A 25154-nucleotide genomic window follows, 5' to 3' on the forward strand; every position below is an offset into this window, starting at 1 on the left:
ACTGTGGAGACACGTATGGCTCCTGCAAATCAACCATTATCCACCGACTCACCTTGAAACAGCCATACGAGCTGCTCGGGTGTCCGGGTTTGGATCCGGGCTCAGGTTCGGGCTCGCGCTGCTGCTGACCGGACAGGCCCGATCTCTCGCGCACTGCCTCAAAATCGGACTGCTCGCTTATTAAATATTTCCCACAGCGCCAGAAGACGCCGAGTAAGACCTACGCCAGCGTGCAGATTGACTTAGCCCTCAGCACTTCCCCGAAAACGGTATTTTAATCGAATAAACGTGGGGAAATAATTTTGTTGCTCACAAAAGAAAAGCCAGGCGGCTGGTTTTATATGAGGAGCCATCTTGCATTTATTCCTTCCTCCATGGCAGGCGCGCTGTGATTGGTTACATGGGCTTCAACTGACCAATCACAACGCGCTTTTGAGAAGGAAGCACAAAGGACAAGAAAAATATGCTCCGGAAACGCGATTATTAATCTGCTTTTCAGTAGAAATATTTTTTATAATGTTGAGTGGGACACATTTATTTTGTATCTGTTATTATTGCAAATTCGTATTTGAGAGATTTAATAAAATAATTTCAATCGATGATCTGTAACTCTGGCTTACGCATAACTGATGCTAGTGTGCACACTTCATGGAAATTTTCACTTGCATCAAGACAAGCGTCGACTTGAAAAAAGGAAACTAATGAGAAAACTTTTAGGATCACTCCTATGACAAATGGACGTGCATAAATTAGGAAAAACTGTAAGGATATTTATGCATGTAAGTATATGTAAATGTAGCCTATGTGCGTGTTATTTATTTATTTGTTTATTTATTGCTTAAGAAATCAGACCTTTGTTAATGTATTTTTTATTTGAAGAATTATATGTGTCTGTGCTTTTTTCCCCTTAAGAAACATAAATAAAACATTTCTTGACTTTGATGAACGTGGAAATGTATATGCTAATTAATTTCATAATAAATCAACATTTCTTCATGCTAAATTTCTTATCAATTACATTGCAATAAATGTAGGCTAAATATTCTATTTTCTATCCACTCTTTATGATTAAACATAAAACACAGACATTGACTCATTGGATATTCTCTACATTTTATGTCATCAATGGATCTCGAGCGTCTTCATTTTCTATAGAGTCAGTTTTTAACAGTCTATGGTTTCTACATACTAGTGTCTACCGCAGTCTGGTGGTTGATGGTGTCTGCCTCCCTCTGGTGGAGACCGATGTATGAAAATTATAGACTTGCAACAATCCTGTCAACATCTCATCTTGGGAAACCTTAAAAACGTCAGCTGGTGAAATGTTCACCTGTTGGGTGATGACTGCTGACTAATCTCAGTCAGCAGACATTGACTCATTGGATATTCTCTACATTTTATGTCATCATTGGATCTCGAGCGTCTTCATTTTCTATAGAGTCAGTTTTTAACAGTCTATGGTTTCTACATACTAGTGTCTACCGCAGTCTGGTGGTTGATTGATGGTGTCTGCCTCCCTCTGGTGGAGACCGATGTATGAAAATTATAGACTTGCAACAATCCTGTCAACATCTCATCTTGGGAAACCTTAAAAACGTCAGCTGGTGAAATGTTCACCTGTTGGGTGATGACTGCTGACTAATCTCAGTCATGTATTATTTGAAAGTCTATTTTAAAGACGAATGGGCTATATATTGAACAGCAAGAAGCACTGAGAACCATGAAGGCTTGATGCCAAAAATATACAATAGGCCTATCCAATACTGAACTACATGCTGTCCACATTGCATATTTAAATGTTAAGTGTTGTGTTAAAATGGCACCCATGGGTGTTTCAGATTGACAGTGTGACAGCTGATGGAGATTTGTACTTTCAGGTTATTAATTATATTGATGCATATGAAAAACAATTCATCAGTGCACTATTAAATCCTCATTTTTTTGCCTTTTAACTCTTCCTTCACTTCCTTTATGTTAATGTCGAAGGTTTTCTACATTTATTCACCAAAGGCTCCACATCATTTTCTAAAGATGAAAATGAATTTAACATGCTCTAAATGGTTTAGTCCAAATGCTCTGTTGTCATGACAACATTCCTTTGTGTGTATATGTGTGTGTGTGTGTGTGTGTGTTGTTAAAGCATTAAAGGCAGGGTATGTGATTTTTCAAAAACACTTTAGAAAACTGATTCGGGCCGAATAGCAAAACAAACTTGTAGCCAATCAGCAATAAGGGGCTACTCGTGATGTGGAGGAGAGAGTTCAGTGCACATGACGGACATTAGCCGAGCCGAGCGACAGAAAGATAGAGACGGCGGATAAAAAACAAAAGAAGAAAACGTCTGTGGAACGATAAGGCAAGAAGTAGGACCCGTGTCAATATCGGATCAGCTTTCCAGCCCTGGAGAGACTCAAGGAGTGGAGGCCTGCGATCGGACCCCGAGGTTGCTTTGTTTCTTCTCGATAGGTGAGTAAGACCGTGTCTACAACAGCTAAAGTCTGCCTACACTGGATGTGATCAAACGACCGTTGAAAACCATTTGAAATTTGTGTCAGCACGTCATAAATAGAAATCGGCATAAGTTTTCTGTCGGGGATTTGTCGCGCTGCGCCTCACGTCCGTAGACACGGTGTAACATTGGTTTTGCTTTGTTTCACAGAACTAATCGTTGCCTGGGTTGCGTACGTATATATGTGGGGCGGAGCTATCAAAATAGGGGCAAGACCCTTTTGGGGTAGGGGCGTGTTTGGTTTGGTGATTTGATCAAACGACTGCTGAAAACCATTTGAAATTTGTGTCAGCACGTCATAAATAGAAATCGGCATAAGTTTTCTGTCGGGGATTTGTCGTGCTGCGCCGCTCACGTCCGTAGACACGGTGTAACATTGATTTTGCTTTGTTTCACAGAATTAATCGTTGCCTGGGTTGCGTACGTATATGTGGGGCGGAGCTATCAAAATAGGGGCAAGACCCTTTTGGGGTAGGGGCGTGTTTGTTTTGGTGATTTCAAATATCAACATTGGCTACCAGAAATCACTTACCCTGCCTTTAAGCCACTGTTCCAGTTCAGAGGTAGACACTGGTTTTATTGGCCTAAATTCTGTCCATCTGTATCATTACCAAGATCACAGTAATGAAACATTTTTTCTTTCTTTCTGAACAAGAACTGTTCACTGAATGTATTTATATATTATCTATCTCATTGACTTCTCTTCGGAAAACCATTGGCATGAGGAAACCCCTGGTAAGACCAGTTTTTCTAAAAAAAAATCTAGATCATTAAAGTGATAAATAATCACTTTAATAATCTAGGGTAAAAAATGAAGCGTTTAAAAAAAAAATCGCATTTACAGTCAGGTGATCAAAATAGAATATTAAAATATATTACGTTTGTTTGCACTGCATTTTGTGATGATTCCCTACAATTCTAAAATTGTAAGTTCCAATCAAAAGCAAAAAAGTGTTTAAAGACTTGTATAAGTCAGGTCAAGAACTTTTTATTCTCAAGTTCTTTCGAAAAAACAACTGATTTAAACTAGTATCCTGATCTGAAGAACCTACAGAATTGTGTAACGTAATGAAACAACGGCTTGATAAGGAGAGAGTTCTTTGTTGAATGATTTGTGATGCTTGAAGTATATAATGTTGAGCATCACCACTCAGTCTTTTTGATCACATGAATGTAAGACTACAGAAATGACACTTCACATGTGCCATTACCTCTGATGAAACCCTCTTTATAATGAAAACACTGGGGTCTAATTGTTACTCTAAAAATAACGTCAGTAGTCCAGAATTGTGCATCAGTGTGAGTTTCCAGCTCTCACTGTGTGTGGAAAGCTCATGATTGGCTGGCATTGTCGCTTTGGGGTTTGACACGCTGTTAAACCTGTACATCTGGTTCTGTTCATGATCTCTCAGCTTCTTATAAATCACAGAACTGCACAGAGACAAACACACACAAGAAGAACACACAAAGAAACACTCATGCTGTACATTCTGGGGGTAAGTTTACCTGTTAACATCTTTTTATATTATAACCATGTTTTAAAGCTTGTGTCTGGTGTGTGGTATATATTTAACCTAAAAATGCATGCAATATTTTAGGGGACACCAGATCTATCAGTCACAAAGGCTGTATTTCAGTAGCTAAGGTTTTGAGTTTTCTCTAGCAGTCTGTATATGTATGTAAACATATATATTAATATACTTATAAACATACAGAGATATTTAAATGTAATATATAACATTATACACAGTTATTTTAATTTGTAACAATATTTCACAATATACTCTTTTTATAGTATTTTTGATCAAATAAATGCAGCCTTGGGGAGCATGAGATCTTTTTTTTAACTTTTTTTTAAAAATCTTAATTATTCCAGAGTAGTGTGTGTGTCATTTGTATTGTTTCTCTTTCATTTATGCATGTTTATTGAAGTTGGATCTTTTTGCAAACTTTTTTTTTCCTGAATTTTTAATGAAAATGAACATTTTTCTTTCTACAGATTGTTTTGGGGCTAATTAGCATCATCCAGTGCATGTCATATGGTCTGAGTCAGGTGAGAGATAGTGTTTACAAATATTTTCATTACTGGTTAATCTGGATTTAATGCTCAGATTATCTCAGGGAGAAGCAGGCGGTGCAGAATAGTCAGAAGAAAAAAATAAGACAAAAGCAGAGGGAGTTAACACTTACATAATGCTGATGTTATGTTTTATTTTGGTTTTCGTACTGTCTCTAGTTCAAGAAGAGTCTGTCTTCAGCATCTTGGAAACAAGACATTGAACTACATTAAAGTAGTAAATTCAGTAGCTTTTTGAACACTCATCATTATAGAACAGATAGGGACACATATCTTAAAGGGATAGTTCACCCAAAAATGAAAATTCTGTCATCATTTACTCACCCTCATGTCGTTCCAAACTAGGGCTGCACGATAAATCGCATGCGATATTTAACGCGCATCTTGTCAGAAAGCCGGTTCTGTAATCAGCGGTAAATCTCCATCACGTGCGTGCTTTCACATTGAGCAGCATTAACTACACAGAGCCGTTGTTCACTGACGAGCTGCACAAAAAATCAAGCGAATATGAACGTGGTTTTGCGCAGCTCGTCAGTGAACAACTGCTCTGTGTAGTTAATGCTGCTCAATGTGAAAGCACGCACGTGATGGAGATTTACCGCTGATTACAGAACCGGCTTTCTGACAAGATGCGCGTTAAATATCGCATGCGATTTATCGTGCAGCCCTATTCCAAACCTGTATGAGTTGCTTTCTTATGTTGAACAAAAGAAGTTATTTTGAAGATTGCTGGTAATCAAACAGTTGGTGGTTGCCATTGACTTCCATAGTAGGAAAAAAAATACTATGGAAGTCAATGGCAAACACCAACTGTTTGATTGCCAGCAATCTTCAAAATATCTTATTTTGTGTTCAACATAAGAAAGCAACTCATACAGGTTTGGAACGACATGAGGGTGAGTAAATGATGACAGAATTTTCATTTTTGGGTGAACTATCCCTTTAAGGTGGATAAACTGTGTGTTTTAAAGGGGTAATATGATGCTTTTTTAAAGATCATTATTTTGTGTATTTGGTGTAACAGAATATGTTGACATGCTTTAATGTTCAAAAAACACATAATTTTTCAAATACTGTACATTATTGTAGGTCCTCTATGCCCCGCCTCTCTCAAACGCTTCGTTTTCTACAAAGTCCCTCCTTCCGACAAGCGCAGTCTGCTCTGATTGGCCAGCTGACTCAGTGCATTGTGATTGGCCGAACACCGCAAGCACTCGTCGGAAATGTAACGCCCCTTACCATAATCATGAGCTTCATCTTTCAAAATAAATGTAAAGACAGAGCCCGAAAGGGGAACAGAGTCGCGTGACAGACACAGTGATGAAGCTGGTATGTGTTTGCAGTACACAAACCACGGTTAAGACAGCTGACTCCACTGTGATGTGATGTGACGCTCTCTCTCTCTTTATCTCATACACACACACGCGCGCACGCGCACACACACACGATGCGCAAAACTCTGCATTTGAACAGTCAATAGCAAATACTTTAACTAATAACAAAACAGTAGCTGATTCAGAAGCACCAGATTGTCATAGCAAAGTCAGAATGACCTCCTCTCCTAGGTTCACGAAACAACGTATGAGTTCAGCCTTGCGCTTCTTTTGGACTGATGCATGCAACACCCGCTGTTTTGGGTGAACTAACCCTTTAATAAGAAAATACATCAAATGTAATTGTTCAAAAACGTGTAAATGTTCACTAATTCAATGTTGCATTTAAAAATAAATATATATTATATTTTAATATAATATTTATTTTTGTTTTACTAACAAATCTAAATAAACATTTCAAATCATTTTTATAATCGTATTTTTTGCTGAGATTTGAGTGATCTGATTTGCATTATGATTACATGATGTCATCGCACAATGACATCACTACGTCATTTAGCAACTTTTAGCAACAAATTGTCCTGCCTTTAGCAACTTTCCCTGAAAATTAGTTGGCAACACTGTTTTCAAAGCAAAGGTGATACTCAACACAAAATATTTTTCATGTTGTAATATAGTCTATAGCCACATTCACTGCAATATTTATTGACTTAAAAGAACATAGAAGTTCTGTCATCATTTATCAAGTTTCAACTGTTTTCTTTTCCAGAGAAGAAAGAAAGTCATATAAGTTTGGAATGACATGAAGGTAAAAGATAACAATTTTTATTTTTGAGCCAACTATCCATTTGTTCCCATATAAAACACACATAATGGTGCCAAAGGGGAATGATTACAGATTGAACAAAAAACAAACATTGTGTAAACTATTCTTTCATCAGAAGATTAATAAACACATTTTTTTTATATAAATTCCTTCCCATTGAGCATTTTGTTTCATTACTGTTCTGAAAGCCTAGATGGCGACAAAAGCAAATAACACACATTTGAGATTTTAATATTTGAAAAACATGTCTTATGTTCTAGTTTTATTTTAGTTTCATATTGGTGTAGTATTACTCATTTTGCTCTAAAAATGATTCAAACATACCAAAATTTTGGGTTCTCTACACGCGTAGCTTATGGGGACCTTAATAGTCTCAACAGTCTTAATACACTGGCAATTTTTGACAAACAGATTTCACAATGTAAATAAATCAATATCTCATCCTAAATTCAAAATATTGCAAATTTTTGTGTACTTTATCGATTTGGTATATTGAGAAACTTTTAGCAAAAGGTGCTGCATGTACATGTTATCTGGACTCAAAAACATGTGCTTTTGGAGTTTCCATTGTGCATCAACACAGACCAACAAAATTTTTTTTTTACGTAGGCATATTGTTGCTTTACACAATCAACTGATGGACTAGTAAACAAAGTCCTTTTCTATTCTCTGGCCAGATCATATGACTGAACAATTTCCCTTTTCCAAAAGCATCATGTAATCATTTTGCTCCAGCTCCACTTTGTCTCATGTTTTCCATTTCCTGTTACTCACTGCTTCAAGTTCACTACATAGAAAAAAGTGTGCCCAATTACTGATCCACTATAAAGTTCTTTCAGTGTTTGTTTTTATTATCATTGAAAAACATCTGGGCACAATATACATATATTAAATGAAAAAAAAAAACAATACTTGGAGAAAAGTTTTATGCTGTATTGAAACACAAACAATAGTCTGTTAACATGTTGGAGCAGTATCAGAACAATCTTGGAGACTTTCAGAAAACCTGCTCCTTGCTCCTGGCAATAGCACGCAACTCCTCCCCCACTCCACATCGCTCACATGCTCTGTCTCTGGCAGTTCCATTTTTAATTAACTCCTTGTTTTTGTTATGTAAACAACTCTCTATTTACAATATTTATATCAGATAATCATTTCTGAATATAGAACTCCCAATAACTACAAAAGATTCAGAAATGTGTTTCACAGCTACACTATATATACACACACACAGAGAGAAATACCTGCCCTATCAAAAGCTTATTCCAGCCGGAAAAGGTTGAGTTCCTGTTTTGTCACACAGATCATCTGCATAGCTTGTTAAGCCCTGCAGGGATTTCTATTCTCTCAATATAGGCAGCACTCTTTGGTATAATCAGAAGTTATTAGACACTTCGATCCAAGTTTGTGCAGGTTCACAGTTATGAGGTAAAAAAAAATCATCAGGCAAAATCGCTTTCCTCTTATTGTTCATCAATGGAGCCCCTCTTCCAATGGTTTAATTCACGAGGTCTGTGAAAACGCCAAATACAAATGCTTGAGTAATATAGCAAATATAAATTTACATTTAAACATTTAACTTCAGTCTTTTGGATATTGTGCTTTTGGACAATGAATCTATACAACAGACTATCAATATTTTCAGAGCAATTTAAAACATTTGCATGCATAAAAGCACATACAACATTACTAAAAATGATGAATTCATATGAAATAAATTCTACGACCTTAATAGTCTCAACAGTCTTAATACACTGGCAATTTTTGACAAACAGATTTCACAATGTAAATAAATCAATATCTCATCCTAAATTCAAAATATTGCAAATTTTTGTGTACTTTATCGATTTGGTATATTGAGAAACTTTTAGCAAAAGGTGCTGCATGTACATGTTATCTGGACTCAAAAACATGTGCTTTTGGAGTTTCCATTGTGCATCAACACAGACCAACAAAATTTTTTTTTACGTAGGCATATTGTTGCTTTACACAATCAACTGATGGACTAGTAAACAAAGTCTTATCTATTCTCTGGCCAGATCATATGACTGAACAATTTCCCTTTTCCAAAAGCATCATGTAATCATTTTGCTCCAGCTCCACTTTGTCTCATGTTTTCCATTTCCTGTTACTCACTGCTTCAAGTTCACTACATAGAAAAAAGTGTGCCCAATTACTGATCCACTATAAAGTTCTTTCAGTGTTTGTTTTTATTATCATTGAAAAACATCTGGGCACAATATACATATATTAAATGAAAAAAAAAAACAATACTTGGAGAAAAGTTTTATGCTGTATTGAAACACAAACAATAGTCTGTTAACATGTTGGAGCAGTATCAGAACAATCTTGGAGACTTTCAGAAAACTTGCTCCTTGCTCCTGGCAATAGCACGCAACTCCTCCCCCACTCCACATCGCTCACATGCTCTGTCTCTGGCAGTTCCATTTTTAATTAACTCCTTGTTTTTGTTATGTAAACAACTCTCTATTTACAATATTTATATCAGATAATCATTTCTGAATATAGAACTCCCAATAACTACAAAAGATTCAGAAATGTGTTTCACAGCTACACTATATATACACACACACAGAGAGAAATACCTGCCCTATCAAAAGCTTATTCCAGCCGGAAAAGGTTGAGTTCCTGTTTTGTCACACAGATCATCTGCATAGCTTGTTAAGCCCTGCAGGGATTTCTATTCTCTCAATATAGGCAGCACTCTTTGGTATAATCAGAAGTTATTAGACACTTCGATCCAAGTTTGTGCAGGTTCACAGTTATGAGGTAAAAAAAAATCATCAGGCAAAATCGCTTTCCTCTTATTGTTCATCAATGGAGCCCCTCTTCCAATGGTTTAATTCACGAGGTCTGTGAAAACGCCAAATACAAATGCTTGAGTAATATAGCAAATATAAATTTACATTTAAACATTTAACTTCAGTCTTTTGGATATTGTGCTTTTGGACAATGAATCTATACAACAGACTATCAATATTTTCAGAGCAATTTAAAACATTTGCATGCATAAAAGCACATACAACATTACTAAAAATGATGAATTCATATGAAATAAATTCTACAACATACCTCAAAACGGCTGTAGACCTTCCTCTCTTTACGCATTTGCTCCATCTTTTGTAGTAACATCTCCCGCTCTTCTGGTGTAGCCTTGGAGGACCAGGGCCTTCCTGAATTATTTGAAAACAATTTATCTGCAGAGCTAACCTCACCCTTTTTGGCTTCATTGGGTGCAACAAGAGTCTGCTTGGACTGGGAAGATCTGCTTTGGTTCTTTGCTGAAATTTGCTCTAAAAGAACTTTAGTGTCATCTCTAAGGTTGCTGCAAGAGATAACATTTGCAGTAGATGTCTGATGGGCAGACATTATCGATTTTGCATTCTCTGCAACAGAAGACTTACTTGAATTATTTTTTACAGTCAAATGTGACTTTTCTGACACCTCTGCAAAGTTAGTCACAGTGTTTTCTACCTCTGGTGTCGTTTGTTTAAATGTATCAACCTCGTTAGAGTCTGTTGCTGTAGAAACTTCTATGTGAGCTATCTTGGGCCCTGCATCTACAGCTGAAGTGTCATGATTCTGAGTTTGATCTGTGTCCGATTTCTGGCACTCGTCTGTTTTCTCAGGCTTGGAGTCATTTTGACAGCTTGATTCCATAGGGTTTGATGAAAAGCTAGATTGTAATTGTGTTATTCCCTGAGTTGAGTTGATCTCATTCGAGGACAGGCAAGGCTCTGGAGAACCCTGAGACTGAGTTGAGCTCACCTCCACTGAATCAAGACTAGTTAAAGCACCATTGTCTGTGTCTTTAACTGTAGGAGTTACACATGGTTTGGCCCATGCTTGTGTTTGGTTTAGTTCCACTTGGCTATCACAAGGTGTAACAGTTTCAGATTGGGAATGTTTAGCTGGGGAACTTGAGTCTGTGATGACTGCATTTTGAGATATGCTATTTTCTTTTTGAGTACTGTTAGCCTCTGGAATGGGTATTCGTTTGCTAAAGGCTTCGGATAAGTTCTCATCTTTTTTCTCATTCACACAGTCAGACTTTGTTGCAGTGATGTCTTGAAGGGATTCATTTTCTGTTTCAATAGGATGTTTGGAAGTGTCTGTCCACATTTTGGTGGGATTTTGGGAAAACTCACTTTCTGTTATACTGAGCTGCTGGGACGAGTCAGTCTCTGTTGGAACAGACTGCTGGAAAGAGTCTGTGGCTGTTACAGTGTGCTTCTGGGAAGAGTCTGTCTCTTTTGCAGTGGGCTGCTGGGAAGAATCTGTCTCTGTTGCAAAAGACTGCTGGAAGGAGTCTGTGGTTGTTGCAGTGGTCTTCTGGGAAGAGTCTGTGACTGTTGAAGTGGATTTCTGGGAAGTGTCTGTGACTGCTGCAGTGGGCTGAGGGGAAGAATATGTCTCTGTTGCAGTTGGCTGCTGGGAAGAGTCTGTGACTGTGCCTGTTGAAGTGATCTTCTGGGAGCAGTCTTTGTCTGCTGCAGTCGTCTTCTGGGAAAAACCTATCTCTGTTGCAGCGGGCTGCTGAGAAGAGTTTGTGACTGCTGCAGTGGGTTCCTGGAAAGAGTCGGTCTCTGTTGCAGTGGGCTCCTGGGAAGAGTCGGTCTCTGTTGCAGTGGGCTCCCGGGAAGAGTCGGTCTCTGTTGGAGTGGGCTGCTGGGAAGAGTCGGTCTCTTTTGCAGTGGGCTGCTGAGAAGAGTCTGTGACCGCTGCAGTGGGCTCCCGAGAAGAGTCAGTCTCTGTTGCAGTGGGCTGCTGGGAAGAGTTTGTGACTGCTGCAGTGGGCTCCCAAGAAGATTCGGTCTCTGTTGCAGTGGGCTGCTGGGAAGAGTCGGTTTCTGTTGCAGCGGGCTGCTGAGAAGAGTGTGTGACTGCTGCAGTGGGCTCCCGGGAAGAGTCGGTCTCTGTTGCAGTGGGCTGCTGGGAAGAGTCGGTCTCTTTTGCAGTGGGCTGCTGAGAAGAGTCTGTGATTGCTGCAGTGGGCTCCCGGGAAGAGTCGGTCTTTGTTGCAGTGGGCTGCTGGGAAGAGTCTGCCTCTTTTGCAGTGGGCTGCTGGGAAGAATCTGTGCTTGTTGAAGTGGACTTCTGGGAAGTGTCTGTGACAGCTGCAGTGGGCTCAGGGGAAGAATCTGTCTCTGTTGCAGTTGGCTGCTGGGAAGAGTCTGTGTCTGAAGAGTCTGTGACTGTTGCAGTGGGCTGCTGGGAAGAGACTGTGCCTGTTGAAGTGATCTTCTGGGAGCAGTCTTTGTCTGCTGCAGTCGTCTTCTGTGAAAAACCTATCTCTGTTGCAGCGGGCTGCTGAGAAGAGTTTGTGACTGCTGCAGTGGGTTTCCGGGAAGAGTCGGTCTCTGTTCCAGTGGGCTGCTGGGAAGAGTCGATCTCTTTTGCAGTGGGCTGCTGAGAAAAGTCTGTGACTGCTGCAGTGGGCTCCTGGGAAGAGTCAGTCTCTGTTGCAGTGGGCTGCTGGGAAGAGTCGATCTCTTTTGCAGTGGGCTGCTGAGAAAAGTCTGTGACTGCTGCAGTGGGCTCCTGGGAAGAGTCAGTCTCTGTTGCAGTGGGCTCCGTCTGCCTCTTTTGCAGTGGGCTGCTGAGAAGAGTATGTGACTGCTGCAGTGGGCTCCCGGGAAGAGTCGGTCTCTGTTGTAGTGGGCTGCTGGGAAGAGTTGGTCTCTGTTGCAGTGGGCTGCTGGGAAGAGTCTGTGACTGCTGCAGTGGGCTCCCGGGAAGATTTGGTCTCTGTTGCAGTGGGCTGCTGGGAAGAGTCGGTCTCTTTTGCAGTGGGCTGCTGAGAAGAGTCTGTGACTGCTGCAGTGGGCTCCCGGGAAGAGTTGGTCTCTGTTTCAGTGGGCTGCTGGGAAGGGTCGATCTCTGTTGCAGTGGGCTGCTGGGAAGAGTCAGTCTCTGTTACAGTGGACTGCTTAGAAGAGTCAGTGATAGTTTTAGTGGGCTTCTGGAAAGAACCTGTGGTTGTTGCAATGGCCTGTTGAGAAGAGCCTGCCCCCCATAAAGGTAGTTGTTTGAAAGGTTCTGTGGTAAGGTCACTTTTTGTTGTAGTGTGGGACTTGGGAGTGTCTGCCTCTGATGCAGTTAGCTGTTCAATTGCGTCTACCATTGATGCAGTGAGCTTTTGAGAATGGTCTGTGACCGCTGCAGTGGGCTCCCGAGAAGAGTCGGTCTCTGTTGCAGTGGGCTGCTGGGAAGAGTCAGTCTCTGTTGCAGTGGGCTTCTGGGAAGAGTCACTTTCTACTGCAGTGGAGTGTTGGCAAAAGTCTGTCCCAGATTTAGTGGGGGGCTGAAAAGAGTCATCTCCTGTTTCAGTAGGCTGTTGAGAAGAGGCTGCTTTAATTGTGGTGGACTGATGTGACGATTCAATTTTTGCTGCAGTTGGCTGTTGGAAAGAGTCAGTTTCTGTTGTAATAGGGAAGTTTTTTGAAGTTCCACTTTCTGTAGCAGTGGGGTGCAGGGAAAAGTCTTTCCTCACTGCAGCAGGCTGTTGAAAACTGTCTATTTTAGATGCAGCAGTGTGTTGAGAAGAGTCTGCCTCTGCTGAAGTAGATTTTCGTGAGGGTTCACTTCCTGTGGTAGTGGTTGGTTTGGAAGAGTCAAATTCTATTAAGGTATGCTGTTGAGAAGAGTTTTTCTCTGTTGCAGAGTGGTGTTGGAAATACACATTTTCTGCTGTAGATGGTTCAGCCCCTACTGCGGTGGAGTGTTTAGAAAAATCTGCCCCAGTTTCATTGAGGTTCTGAGAAGAGTCTGCCTTTATTGCAGTGGAATGTTTGGTGGAACTAATTCCAGTTGTATGGTAAAATGCTGGGGAGGTAACTGTATCTTTGTGATAATTTTTTGAAGGTACACAAGTATCTACAATTGCAAGGTTTGCTGTTGAATTAGAATCAAGAGGCACAGTATCAGAGCATGTGCCAAAAATATTGGGTAAGCTCTGTGCAAGAGTTTGTGAGTCATTTGCAGATAGACTTCCCTCATTTGGAGTGGTGCGTAGTGATGACACACACTTTGTCTGTGGTAACTTTATAGGCAGACAACTCTCAGTCAGAACGGCATGGGAGGGATCTGTTTCTTTAGAAATACGATATTGGTTGAGGTCAGATTCTGTTGAGGTAGCATCTAATGCAACAGAAACTACTTGATTTTGTGAGGCACAGAGAGGCTTTTGTGAAAAAATGTTTAAAATGGGGGGTGTCTGGTTTTTAGCTGTAGATACTGTTCTTGCCTCTTCTTTTAGAGCTTGATCAATGTCTCCCTTGAAATTTTTTAAAGATGAGCCAGACTCTTTTGCAAGTTTTTTCTTAAATCTAATTTTTTCAGCATCAGTAGCTCTGAGTAGGATGTCTTTACTCGATTCCTCACATTTGGTGTCTTTATAGGTTTCTTTGATATCTGTTACTGTGAAAGGGGTATTTTTTGACTTGAGTGGAGTTTCTGGGATCTTGAAAACATGTCCTGTTGTTTTATCTGCGTCAATAGTTGACGGTTTCTCTGGTAGAGTAAACTTTTGAGTGGCTTTCATAGGATTGCTCTGAGAAGCCTTTGCTGCTTCAAGTTTGCGTTTTGCTGCTAACTCTTTGAAATACCTCAGTCTACAGTCAGGGTCATTCATATCTATGAAAGAAGATGACTTTTGCAATAAATTAGATGGGCATTCATCCCTTTGGCTGTTTGTTTCAGGAACTGTTTGAGGCAGATCTTTTTTTTCCAGATCACCCTTTATTGAATTCTTTCTAAGATTTTGGTAGTTTTCAACCTTATCTACATCAGAATTTTCACCCATTTTGTTCAGTTCATCCTCAGGTTGTGCAGACTCTGAGGCGGAGTTATCAAATGTGGCTGACTTTACATAACTGCTCCACTGGAATGGTTGAAATGGAGAACCAGTCCTCCTTTTATCCAAGATTTGTGACACACGAGCTGAAAGTTTAGAAGCGTCATCTCCATCTTTTTCTCCACCAGCATCTTTCATCTCTTCTGATGCATGCAACTCCAAATTTGAACTGAATATCAGTGAGTGTCTCAGTCTGGAACTTCTCTGGACATGTCGGCTAGGTTTCCTCTTGAGGAACTCTTCACTTATCCGGCTAGTCTCTTTAGGCTCTCTATTCTGCGTCTCCTCCACTTTGTCTCCCTCAGTGGTGCAAGAAGACTCTGAAGTTGATGCTGGTGTTGTTTTGATATTTATTTGTGATAAGTCAGATGGATGATTAACTGAACTGTCAGGCACAATATAATTATTCTGAATTTGGACAAACATGGGATTTTCCCTAGGTGAAGGTATCCTGTTAAACTCTCTATTTCCTAGTCTAATTTCAGCACGTATGGGGCCAAAAGGAGCTTCCTGCGTAAAACATGGAATGTCATCACATGCAGTGGATCCTTCAAGTTCAGCTAAATCCAGCTCTCCTGCATCATCATATGCACTAAGGTATGAGCTGATCCTCCAGTCCCGCAGGCCTTGCTTTTGACTCACATCCTGTGCTTTGCGGTTTACATTGAAGAAACATTTCTGTTCTGGCGGGTTTGGTTGTGTTGGGGAGGTCTGACATGTATAAGACTGTCCCATGCTATGTCTCTTGAGATTGGACTGCACAGGTGGTAATACATTTCTTGGACCATGTCCTTCTTCCATAGCAGGGTGAGACTGCAAGTATCTTTGAATATGGTCATAAGCTCCAGGTGGTTCATCCTCTTCTCCCTCATGAGGGTAGCCAGGCCCTGAAAACTGATCAATGTGTTGGCCTTGGCCTCTAAACCTTCCATACATGTCATAACCAGATTGTAATCCAGCTCCCTTGTGAATACATGGTTCCTGTGCAAAGTGTCCACCATGGGGAATTGCTCCCTCTGTGTACTGCTTTCCTCTTATTGTTGGATGGTTTTGAGGGGGCATGTATTCATAATCAGGAATATTTCCACTGCTATGTCTTTTGAAGCCAACCGTTTCATTTGGTCCTCTCATTTGCCTTCCATGCTCCCTAAATTGATCGTCCCCTCTATATTTCTGGACAGCATGCAGGTTCATATTCCTCTGAACAGAGGGATTTGCTTCTGCTGCACTGTGGATGGATTCACTCCTAAAGGGTAACATTTTGTAACCCAATTTCATATGATCTTCTGTAGTACGCCCAGCCCATTCCATGCCCATAGTTGGATATTCTCTGTTAAATATGTGGGTCTTTTCTGTGTTGTAGTAGCTTTTGGGTTCTCCACTAGAGTGTGGCATATTTGCCAAAACATTTTCAACAACCAGTGGCTCTGAATGGGCAAAGAGAATCCGAAACTCTTCATCAAAGGTGGTTACAAGCTGTCCCAGAAAGAGATGAGCAAGACAGCGATGTATCTTCTCAAAAGACCACATGAAGCTGCAACACAAAATGAGAAAATGTATTAGCCAACACATATTAACTGACCATACCAACCTCAGAACACAATATATACTAAAAAAACATATATTTCACATATAATCATTATAAATTCAAAATATTTTTATGCTTTACAAAAAAACATTAAAAGATAAAATGTACCTACCTATAGTTGCCACTTAAAACAGCTCTGCAGTCTACCAGTATAAAGCGATCCATCATCTGACCTTTGAAGGTCTTTCCTGTTCGGCAGTAGTAGGTACTACCAGACACAATTCTTACCCGCATGAACTGCAAGTAAACAGGATATTAATGCATTTGCACCAGTTTAAAACAACCACATTTTAAGTGTCTTTTAAAGTGTACCACCTAATGGTAAAAAAATTGTAAAGTCTTAATAACGCTCACATATATGGTTCATACAAAATTCTCATAATAAGTATGTAACAGTACTTTCCTATTATTTCTATCATAGGAAATTATATTTCTATCATATTCATAATATTTCTGTTTCATGATTGGAAAAATAAATAAATAAATAAATAAAAAAAAATCAATGCTAAGGCCATTAATTCATAGGCTGATTTTGAGTAAATTCTATAAAGTAGTAAATCTATAAATCATTAGAAAATAGCTCCAAAACACTCTTGGACTACTCAACTTGTGATAAACACCTATGAAAAGTACCTACTTTCTACCACCTAATGGTAAAAAAATTGTAAAGTCTTAATAACGCTCACATATATGGTTCATACAAAATTCTCATAATAAGTATGTAACAGTACGTTCCTATTATTTCTATCATAGGAAATTATATTTCTATCATATTCATAATATTTCTGTTTCATGATTGGAAAAATAAATAAATAAATACATTTAAAAAAATTCAATGCTAAGGCCATTAATTCATAGGCTGATTTTGAGTAAATTCTATAAAGTAGTAAATCTATAAATCATTAGAAAATAGCTCCAAAACACTCTTGGACTACTCAACTTGTGATAAACACCTATGAAAAGTACCTACTTTTATTTCATCCAGATTCACCCTACAGTTGTTTACCATCGCAACAAAATGGTGAGCATTCAGTTCATCAAGAAGAACATAAACAGCAACACCACGTGTCGCTGCACCAAGGATATCAGCAAAGATGTCAACATCTGTAAACATATCCATTACCACAGCGATAACCTAGAACAAGAAATAATAAATATATATATTACTCAAAGAAAAAAAAACATTATGCATTGCAGTGATATCATATAAAGTTTCAGTTCTTTTTTTTTTCTTTTCAGCTTTTTCCCCCCTTATCATTTTAACCATACATAAATGACAAAGAGGCCAATATCAGATGAAGAGAGGTGAAGGGCAGGGAAGACTGTCTACTTTTATGTTTACTTAAGATTTCAGTTTACCAGATTGTCAACAATGATGGCCCAGTCTATTTTACATTAGGCAGAAGTTCAATCAAGAAACAGTGCCAAAGAAAAAAGAAAGAAAGAAAAAAAACACAATCTGAAATGTAAACTGGTTCAACTGTGAATTCAGTCTAGCAAGAACATTTTGGAGAGAAAACAAAAAAAGTCTGCTATGGGAAGTCTGCATGATATTATTACAGTACAGAGGCATACTGTTGTGAATGGCATTACTATAGGCAACAGTGCATGCCATTTCATGCCATCATTGATCACACCAACTATTATGATATTAAATGACAGTTCTTGTGTCAATTAGGCATAAAATCAAAATTTTTCATTTAGCACCTTTGGGCAAATTGAAACAAGAAACTTGTATTTTTTTGGAATTGAATTAACTGGACGTTATAATCTCTAAATTGAAATAAGTTAATTAATTTGTGTTTGCCAATTAAACCAAATTTCTCATTAGACTCTACAACACTAATGAGTGCATAGTAGCTGTCAATATGTCAAGTTTAGAATGAAAGACCAACGGTGAAACTTGTGTGACCAGTCTGCCATACAAAGTTCTTACTGTTTACTTGTGAAAACAGTACCAAAGCGATTAAAATCACTGAGCAATAAGGGAAGACAGTCTGTATTTACTGACTTCTGTCATGCACTAATAATATTGTATATTACTGCACTTGGGCAGCATGCAAAACTCACTTGTTGTGCATTCTTGATCATTCTGCGGACTTGCTCCTTGATACTGGGCATCTCAGGATCAGACGGATTCACCAACGTAGTGACCTCAGTGGGTCCGACAAATCTGAATTGCTGCGGCCATCCTAGGTCCAGGCTCGGAGCATCATGGTCTGAGTGTACCGGCCAGTAAGTGTCAGAAGAGCCATCTACATCTTCAGCCATGTATCGCCTCTCTGGTTTGGCAATGTGATGTGGAGCCTGCACCATGCATTTGATATACTCAATCTCTGAACGGGATAAGAAATCAACCACATCTGCTTCCTGAAGAAAGCCATAGTAGCCCTCCAAATCAGCTTCAACCAGGGTGTCAATCGCCATTCGGTATTCCTCACGGTAATGAGGGGTCAGGTAGTTGGGGTCCAGGGGATTGTCCCCGGCAGAGGAGCACTGGGAACGATGAGCCATATTTACACCTGCACCAATGCAGACAGATTAACAACAGAAGAAAAAAGATAATACACATTAATTCCACATGAGGGCAACATCTGTTTGCTCCCCAAGTACATTAAACATATGAGAATCAAACATGTGCCTAGATTATTGTAGGTGCACACATTTTTATACAAGCAAACAAACCAAAATAATTATGATGGATATATTTAAAATCTAATTTAAATAAATGAAAAATACTGCTCACATAAATGGAAACGTGTAGGAGGATTTTTTAAGACCTAACCCAATGTCTATTTCAATGATTTTTTTGAGTAGTTAAATGTTATTTATTTAGTCATCCAGTGACATCCAAATCACTAAGAATGGATGTTATTAATAACTCAATATATAAATGTTACAAAAAGCCAGAAACCTAATGTTACATTTATACCCCAAACTACACAAGTCATAATATCACACTATGATTTTAGTTTCAGAAAATTTCTGAAATAACTGTTAAATTGGTCACAAGCTGATTTTTAATTTTTTATCATTCTCAGTTATAGTTATTTATGGTCATCATGCATTTAGGGTAGAAATAAAACAGTCATAATTGTGTGTCATTGCAACCTAATTAAGGTCTGAAAGGGTTAAATACAATATGGATACTAAAACAGAAGAAAAAAAATAAACGACCACGGCGTCCATTTCAAGTCTAAAAGCCACATTAAAGTTAGTTAGTCTTAATCTTAGTTAACACGTCAAGTGAAAAGATCTCTGGGCTTTCTATTAAATCTATTCTATTATAATGTCAGCCAAACAGCACGAATCCTGTACTTTATCAGCAAATCATTAAGAATTCATCTGAAAAGATCTCACATCTGCTTCAACAAACCCGGGGTGTGTCGCAGCAACAGAGAGCCCACCATGTAGGGGCTAAACTTGTCCGATTTTTTCCACTTGTATTTATTTAAATACAAATCATCGATTGTTAACTTCTCCACAAACATGTTTTCTTTCTCACGAGGATCGACGCGACTCCGTTACATTTTATAGTCGCGAATCGTGAAGCTCTCAAAGCTTCGCGAACTTACTGCTAAGCATCAAAAATGTACAATTATGAAATATAATGACGTGTTAAAGTTTTCTCACATAGATTTAAACTCAACTTACCAGTCTAAAGTACCGTTTCCCCTTAATGCCTTGTGTAAAATCCCCTCATCGATGTAAGACCGTCATGACGACCGACAGACGTTTTAACTTTCAACTCCAGTTGAAGAAGAGGACGACATACACACTCACACTCACACACACACACACACACACTCACACTCACACACACTCACACACACACACTCACACACACACACTCACACATACGCAGGTTTGTTTTTATGGTTTATGGGGGACTCTCCATAGGCGTAATGGTTTTTCTACTGTACAGACCGTATATTCTATTGCCCTACACCAACCCTACCCCTAAACCTACCCCTTACAGGAAACTTTCTGCATTTTTAGATTTTCAAAAAAAACCAATTCTGAATTATTTATAAGCCTTCTGAATTACGGGGACACTGAAAATGTCCTCATAAATCCCCTTCTCGTTGTAATACCTATGTCATACCCGTGTTATTATACAAATTTGTGTCCTCATAAACCACATAAACATGCACACACACACACACACACACATCAGCCAACACACACACACACTGACGCATACACGCACGCACACAGGCGAAACCTGTTTGTGTTTGCCCGCAAGACAAAAGAATGATACAGTCATGCTCAAAATAAGCGCGTGTCCATCTTTTTAAAAACCAATAAACTTAGGCTACTTGAGTTTCTGAGTGGAAGTTGTTAAGGACAGACAGATTACATGACATGATTGATTCCATAACATTATTGATTTCCATATGAGTATATGCAAAGTTAATCATTCTCAATTCTAGTCAATCTTTAACTAAACAACACATGGTCCTGATAACAAAGCCTTGATCTGGAGCTCAAATACACACAAATTGGAGAATAGCCTCTATGTTGGCTGACCAGTCAGTCAGAGGTCACAGCAATAACACAGCTCTTCAGACACTATACCAATACATATCATATCATCAGTACTGAATTCATTTAATGCTCTTAATTTAACTCCTGAACTCATTTAATAGTAAACAATTTAGGCTAATTGCAGTAGGTCTGAATTGTAGGAATTCTAATGCACAAATAATACTGATTAAAGTAACAAGAACTTATTTAGACAAGGCCATACAACTTTTATGAACATTCCTTATGTCAAATCTGGATAACCAGTGATTTATTTTATTTTGTATATAACTAAATTGTTATCTTTGTATGCGCAATTGAAGCGCAGATGAAATAATGGGGTCAAATGAGACTGAACTTGTTTGGCTGGAACAGATAACTTCTGTAAATACAGCAGGGTCAGAAAAAAAAGAACATAGTCTATGTGAACAAAAATATGTGATGGGTAGCAACTAATTACTTTACTTACTTTACTTATACTTTTAGACATTTAGCAGACACTTTTATCCAAAGCGACTTACAAATAAGAACAAGTAATTAAAACTAAAAGCTAAAACTCTATAAATACTATATATATACACATTTAAGAAAATAAAATAAATTAAAAATGACAAATGCATACAACATTTCAAAACTAAACATTTAAATGAAAACAAAAAAATAAAGCTAAAAACAAAAGGTATGAGTATAATAATGATTCTAACATAACACTAAGCCCAACACCAAAAAACAACTACATGTGTGTATGTACAGCCACACACATATACATGTACATATAAAAACATTCAATATATATATATATATATATATATATTATTTCATTTCCATTTTGTATGTTGAAGTACTGAAATAACTCAAATAAAATAAAAATAAAACTTAATAAAAAACCTATATAGACATAATAAAAAAAAACTAATAAAATGACGACATTACTACAACTGTAACTAAAACTAAAATAGATAACTAATACAAATCAAACTACAGTAGTTTATCAGTAATCCTAAAAAATCCTGCTATATACATAATTTATCACTATGCATGTTATATATTTATATAAGAACATACTGTATATAACAACGTACTTTAAATAATTGATCAGTATGCATGTTCCTTGTAATGCAATGTAAAATTTCCCTTCATGTTATGCAGGAAGAAGCTATTTAAGTTCCCAGTGACTTGTGGGCGGGTAGATGATGACAGGATTTTCAATTCAAAGCAAATGATCTGTGGAAGACATGACTCGATTGAACTAACTACATTTTTAAAACATACTACAACTGTGCAATTTATCAAAAGATATTACAAATGTTCTTTGGAAGTTGCATTTAAAATCCAGTAGGCTCAACTATCTTACTGGATATGTGCTGAATAAGCATTATGTTTCTGCTGAAAGCATAATGCTCTAAAATAACACATACACAGTGTTATTGTTATAATCTTGTTTGCAGAGTTTCAGAATAAGGGTGTGACTTTTATGTATATGCCAGCGTCACCGTGGGCAACGGAGATGAAATCACATAATATCTATGCCAGAAGGTCTTCGATGGGGTTTATCTGGAAGCGATTAATCTTAGCCACCATGTGCGATCACTTCACTTCTAACTTTAAACCCAATGCTTTGCCACAAAATGCTTGAACATTTCTCAAACCGCGTTGTCAAATTCACCTCAATTTTAAGTGTGCATAACTGTGTGACAGTCTATTTTGATTAAGGCTAAAAATGTTCCATATAAATTACATTTTAATTGTATTTTTTTATTGCACTGATGTGCTAATATATATTGTTGACAGCTCCTCAAACAAAAACAGTCTGTTTAAAACTTAAACTTTGATTTATAGTCTGTACACAAACTCAAGCTCACATTTATTAGATAGTAAGCGCTATTGATCCAATGTTTGTAAAGCTTGAATTCTATAATGCTGTTGCATATGAATTAGTTTCTCTTCCAAGTAAAACTTGGCTAGGGGAGGGCTACAGGACATGATGTCATTTCTCAAGTGCATGCCTGAACAATCCTGCATTGTTTCAACAGACACCGCCTAAAGCACATACTGCAAGCAGCGTTAAGGGTGAAAATGTACGTGAACTCATATCTAAAAACATTCCAAGTACAGAAGTCACATGTTTTCACAGATATCACTTCACAGCTAACCCTCATGTGTTTATACCTGTTGTGCACATCACAGATCTTTAATGCTGAAATGTCTTGACAAGCACAGATTTCTTTTTTTGTGCTGAAACATGAAAAGGACATATCAAAGGCGTAGCCCCTTTTATTATAAAATAATCAATAGCCATTAGTTGACTCACAGTCGATGCTACTTGTTGCTGCAAGTCAGAGGTAGGTGGTATTCATGGGCAGGGCATTCTTATCTTAAAGAGCATTTGATTGGACAAAAATATAGCTACGTTATAAATACCAAGGGGTGAAGGTTTGGCTGTTTAGCATGGTCCAGCTAACCCCTACTGGGAGATGCTGTAACTTTATGGAAGCTTGTTTCCGCCACAGGATAACAGGATAGCACAGGATAGAATTTTTTAGCAAGCAACATATATTGCAAACAGTTCATTATTCTATAGTTATATATGTTTCACCAGTGGCCAAATGATTTTGAACGGCACTTAAATGCACAAAATTGACTTATTTTGCATATGCAGAATATATTCACAGATATGAAAATGTTTGAGAAAACGATTTTCTGTAGTATTTGTATCGGAGGCATTTGACCAGCTAACATTCTGCATTGTGCCTGCATGTACTGTAGTTCTCCATCTCTAAGTGCATCTACAAAAGATGCTGTAAGCCTTTGCACACAAACAATATGAAAATAATGTTTTGGCCTGCAGCCAGATCCATGCAAATGAGATCACTCCATCATTTTGTCAGAATCCGGTTGAATATTATTTGCATGCATTGAAAAGAGAGGTGGGACTGTAGCAGCACTAATACAAATTGAACAGCATCTATATGTGAAGGTAATGTCGTCAAATTGTTGATGTTTCTTCAACTATTGGCACGTCTGGCCCAATAAACAATATTCAAATAATAAATTGATTTAAATATTTTTGGAATACACTGACCAACTCTATTATCTAACTAAGGCTAACCTCACAGCCAAAAACATACCCTAAAATATATAATTTTCTTCATCACTCTCCTGAGGTAAAAGTAGAAAGACTGTACGAAATTAGTATACAGGATTTATTATACGTAATTTATGGGACAAAAATACATTTTCACATCTGGCTTATAATTTGATTTGTAGACATGTTAATGGAAGGGAAATGAATCAGCAGGGTGTCATGATTGATAAAATTAGATATCTAACATCCTCACAAGTTTTTACAAAACAACAAAACTTGAATGACCATCACTGTTTAGAAGGGGAGGGTTGTAACAACTTTCCAAAGTACTTACTTGGCTCACAAAGACTGCATAAAATAGGCCAGTGTATATTTGACACAATTCTGTCTAGACATTTTATGTTTTGATTCCAATTTGTTTGCACTTTTGAATAGGAGATCTCCTTGTGTGTGTTTTATCCCCTATTTTGAATAAAAATGCTTAAAATAAAATTAACAGTGGGGTAGGAAGTAACAACAGTATTATTTTCTTTACACTCATTTACAATTTACAGAGTAGGAATTCTTAACTACATTAATCTGGTTTAGATAAAGTGGAAATATTATATCAACTTTAAAACATAAGGACAGAAGAAACAAGGTCTGAAAAACATTCCCATCTCTTCTGTCCCCGTTCATTCTCTCTAACACTCTTACCTGCACTTGCATTTTTCCTCATGAGCAGCTACTGGGAAGGGTGTCTAAGTCATATCATGTAACCAATCTGAGGTGCTTCAGGGTTCAGTGCTCGGCCCGCTTCTTTTCTCAATTTACCAATCCTCTTCATCATAAAAGTATACACTTCTCCAATGGTTCTTAACCTGGGGGTCTGATGACATGATAACCAGATGACGTTGAATAAACAGATTAAACATTAAAATGATTAATTTTATATATATATAAAATGTAAACACTTACAACCCAAGCATATCAGCAGTTTCAGACTAGCTGTGTTACAAGTGTGACCAATTTTGCACTTAGAGGAAAATGTACTTCTTGGGGAAAAAAATCTAATTTGTGTAAAGATCTTTGTATATAATTAACCCCCTTTTATTTTTAACTCTTCTTTTTATATTTCAGGTGTGCAAGTGTTTATGTACATGCAGATAAATACAGATAACGTGGGATGCTCAGATTTTGTATAATTCCTTCTTTTCCCTCTATAGTGTACTAGTAATCTTTAGCTATTCAAAGTTGAACTGTGTGAAGGGCTAAGCCATTTGTCATCTTTTAATACAATGCTAGTGACAAATTACCAGAAAGTGTCCCACTTTACCTATTCATACTATACATACT

General features: G+C 38.0%; 2 protein-coding genes across 7 annotated transcripts in view; both read right to left on the bottom strand.

Annotated features, from left to right (window-relative positions):
- The window catches only part of LOC107586101 (TATA-binding protein-associated factor 172-like), a 35050-nt gene extending 34984 nt beyond the window's left edge, over positions 1–66 (bottom strand). The window contains exon 1 of the mRNA XM_016273336.1: positions 53–66. Coding sequence (XP_016128822.1) covers positions 53–66 — 14 coding nt within the window. The remainder of the gene's footprint in view (positions 1–52) is intronic.
- Positions 67–8782: 8716 nt separating this feature from the next.
- Positions 8783–19975, bottom strand: LOC107586081 (protein FAM83H-like). 6 transcript variants are annotated; one of them, XM_016273313.1, is made up of 8 exons: positions 19865–19975; positions 18281–18732; positions 17181–17345; positions 16323–16447; positions 12349–16156; positions 11921–12125; positions 9840–11092; positions 8783–9620 (listed from the first exon to the last, which is right to left on the bottom strand). In XM_016273313.1, the coding sequence occupies exons 2-8, from the start codon at positions 18722–18724 to the stop codon at positions 9612–9614; spliced, it is 6009 nt and encodes a 2002-aa protein (XP_016128799.1). In that variant the 5' UTR covers positions 18725–18732; positions 19865–19975; the 3' UTR covers positions 8783–9611. The 6 variants fall into 6 exon arrangements, with proteins under 6 accessions (XP_016128799.1, XP_016128798.1, XP_016128796.1 ...); XM_016273312.1 differs by having other exon boundaries at positions 9840–11994; positions 12680–16156; XM_016273310.1 differs by lacking the exon at positions 11921–12125 and having other exon boundaries at positions 9840–11745; positions 12380–16156.
- Positions 19976–25154: the final 5179 nt, after the last annotated feature.

Source organism: Sinocyclocheilus grahami, unplaced genomic scaffold, assembly GCF_001515645.1.
Source record: "Sinocyclocheilus grahami isolate Dianchi unplaced genomic scaffold, SAMN03320097.WGS_v1.1 scaffold77.1, whole genome shotgun sequence".
Lineage (NCBI taxonomy): Eukaryota > Metazoa > Chordata > Actinopteri > Cypriniformes > Cyprinidae > Sinocyclocheilus > Sinocyclocheilus grahami.

What these genes read in the sequence shown, in the direction of transcription:
- LOC107586081 (XM_016273308.1), bottom strand. Translation starts at nt 18,724, where the DNA reads ATGGCTCATCGTTCCCAGTGCTCCTCTGCCGGGGACAATCCCCTGGAC. An exon ending in TGAATCTGGATGAAATAAAA is followed by an intron (nt 16,448 to 17,180) that starts GTAGGTACTTTT and finishes GTTTACTTGCAG; the next exon opens with TTCATGCGGGTAAGAATTGT. An exon ending in GTTTTAAGTGGCAACTATAG is followed by an intron (nt 16,157 to 16,322) that starts GTAGGTACATTT and finishes TTTGTGTTGCAG; the next exon opens with CTTCATGTGGTCTTTTGAGA.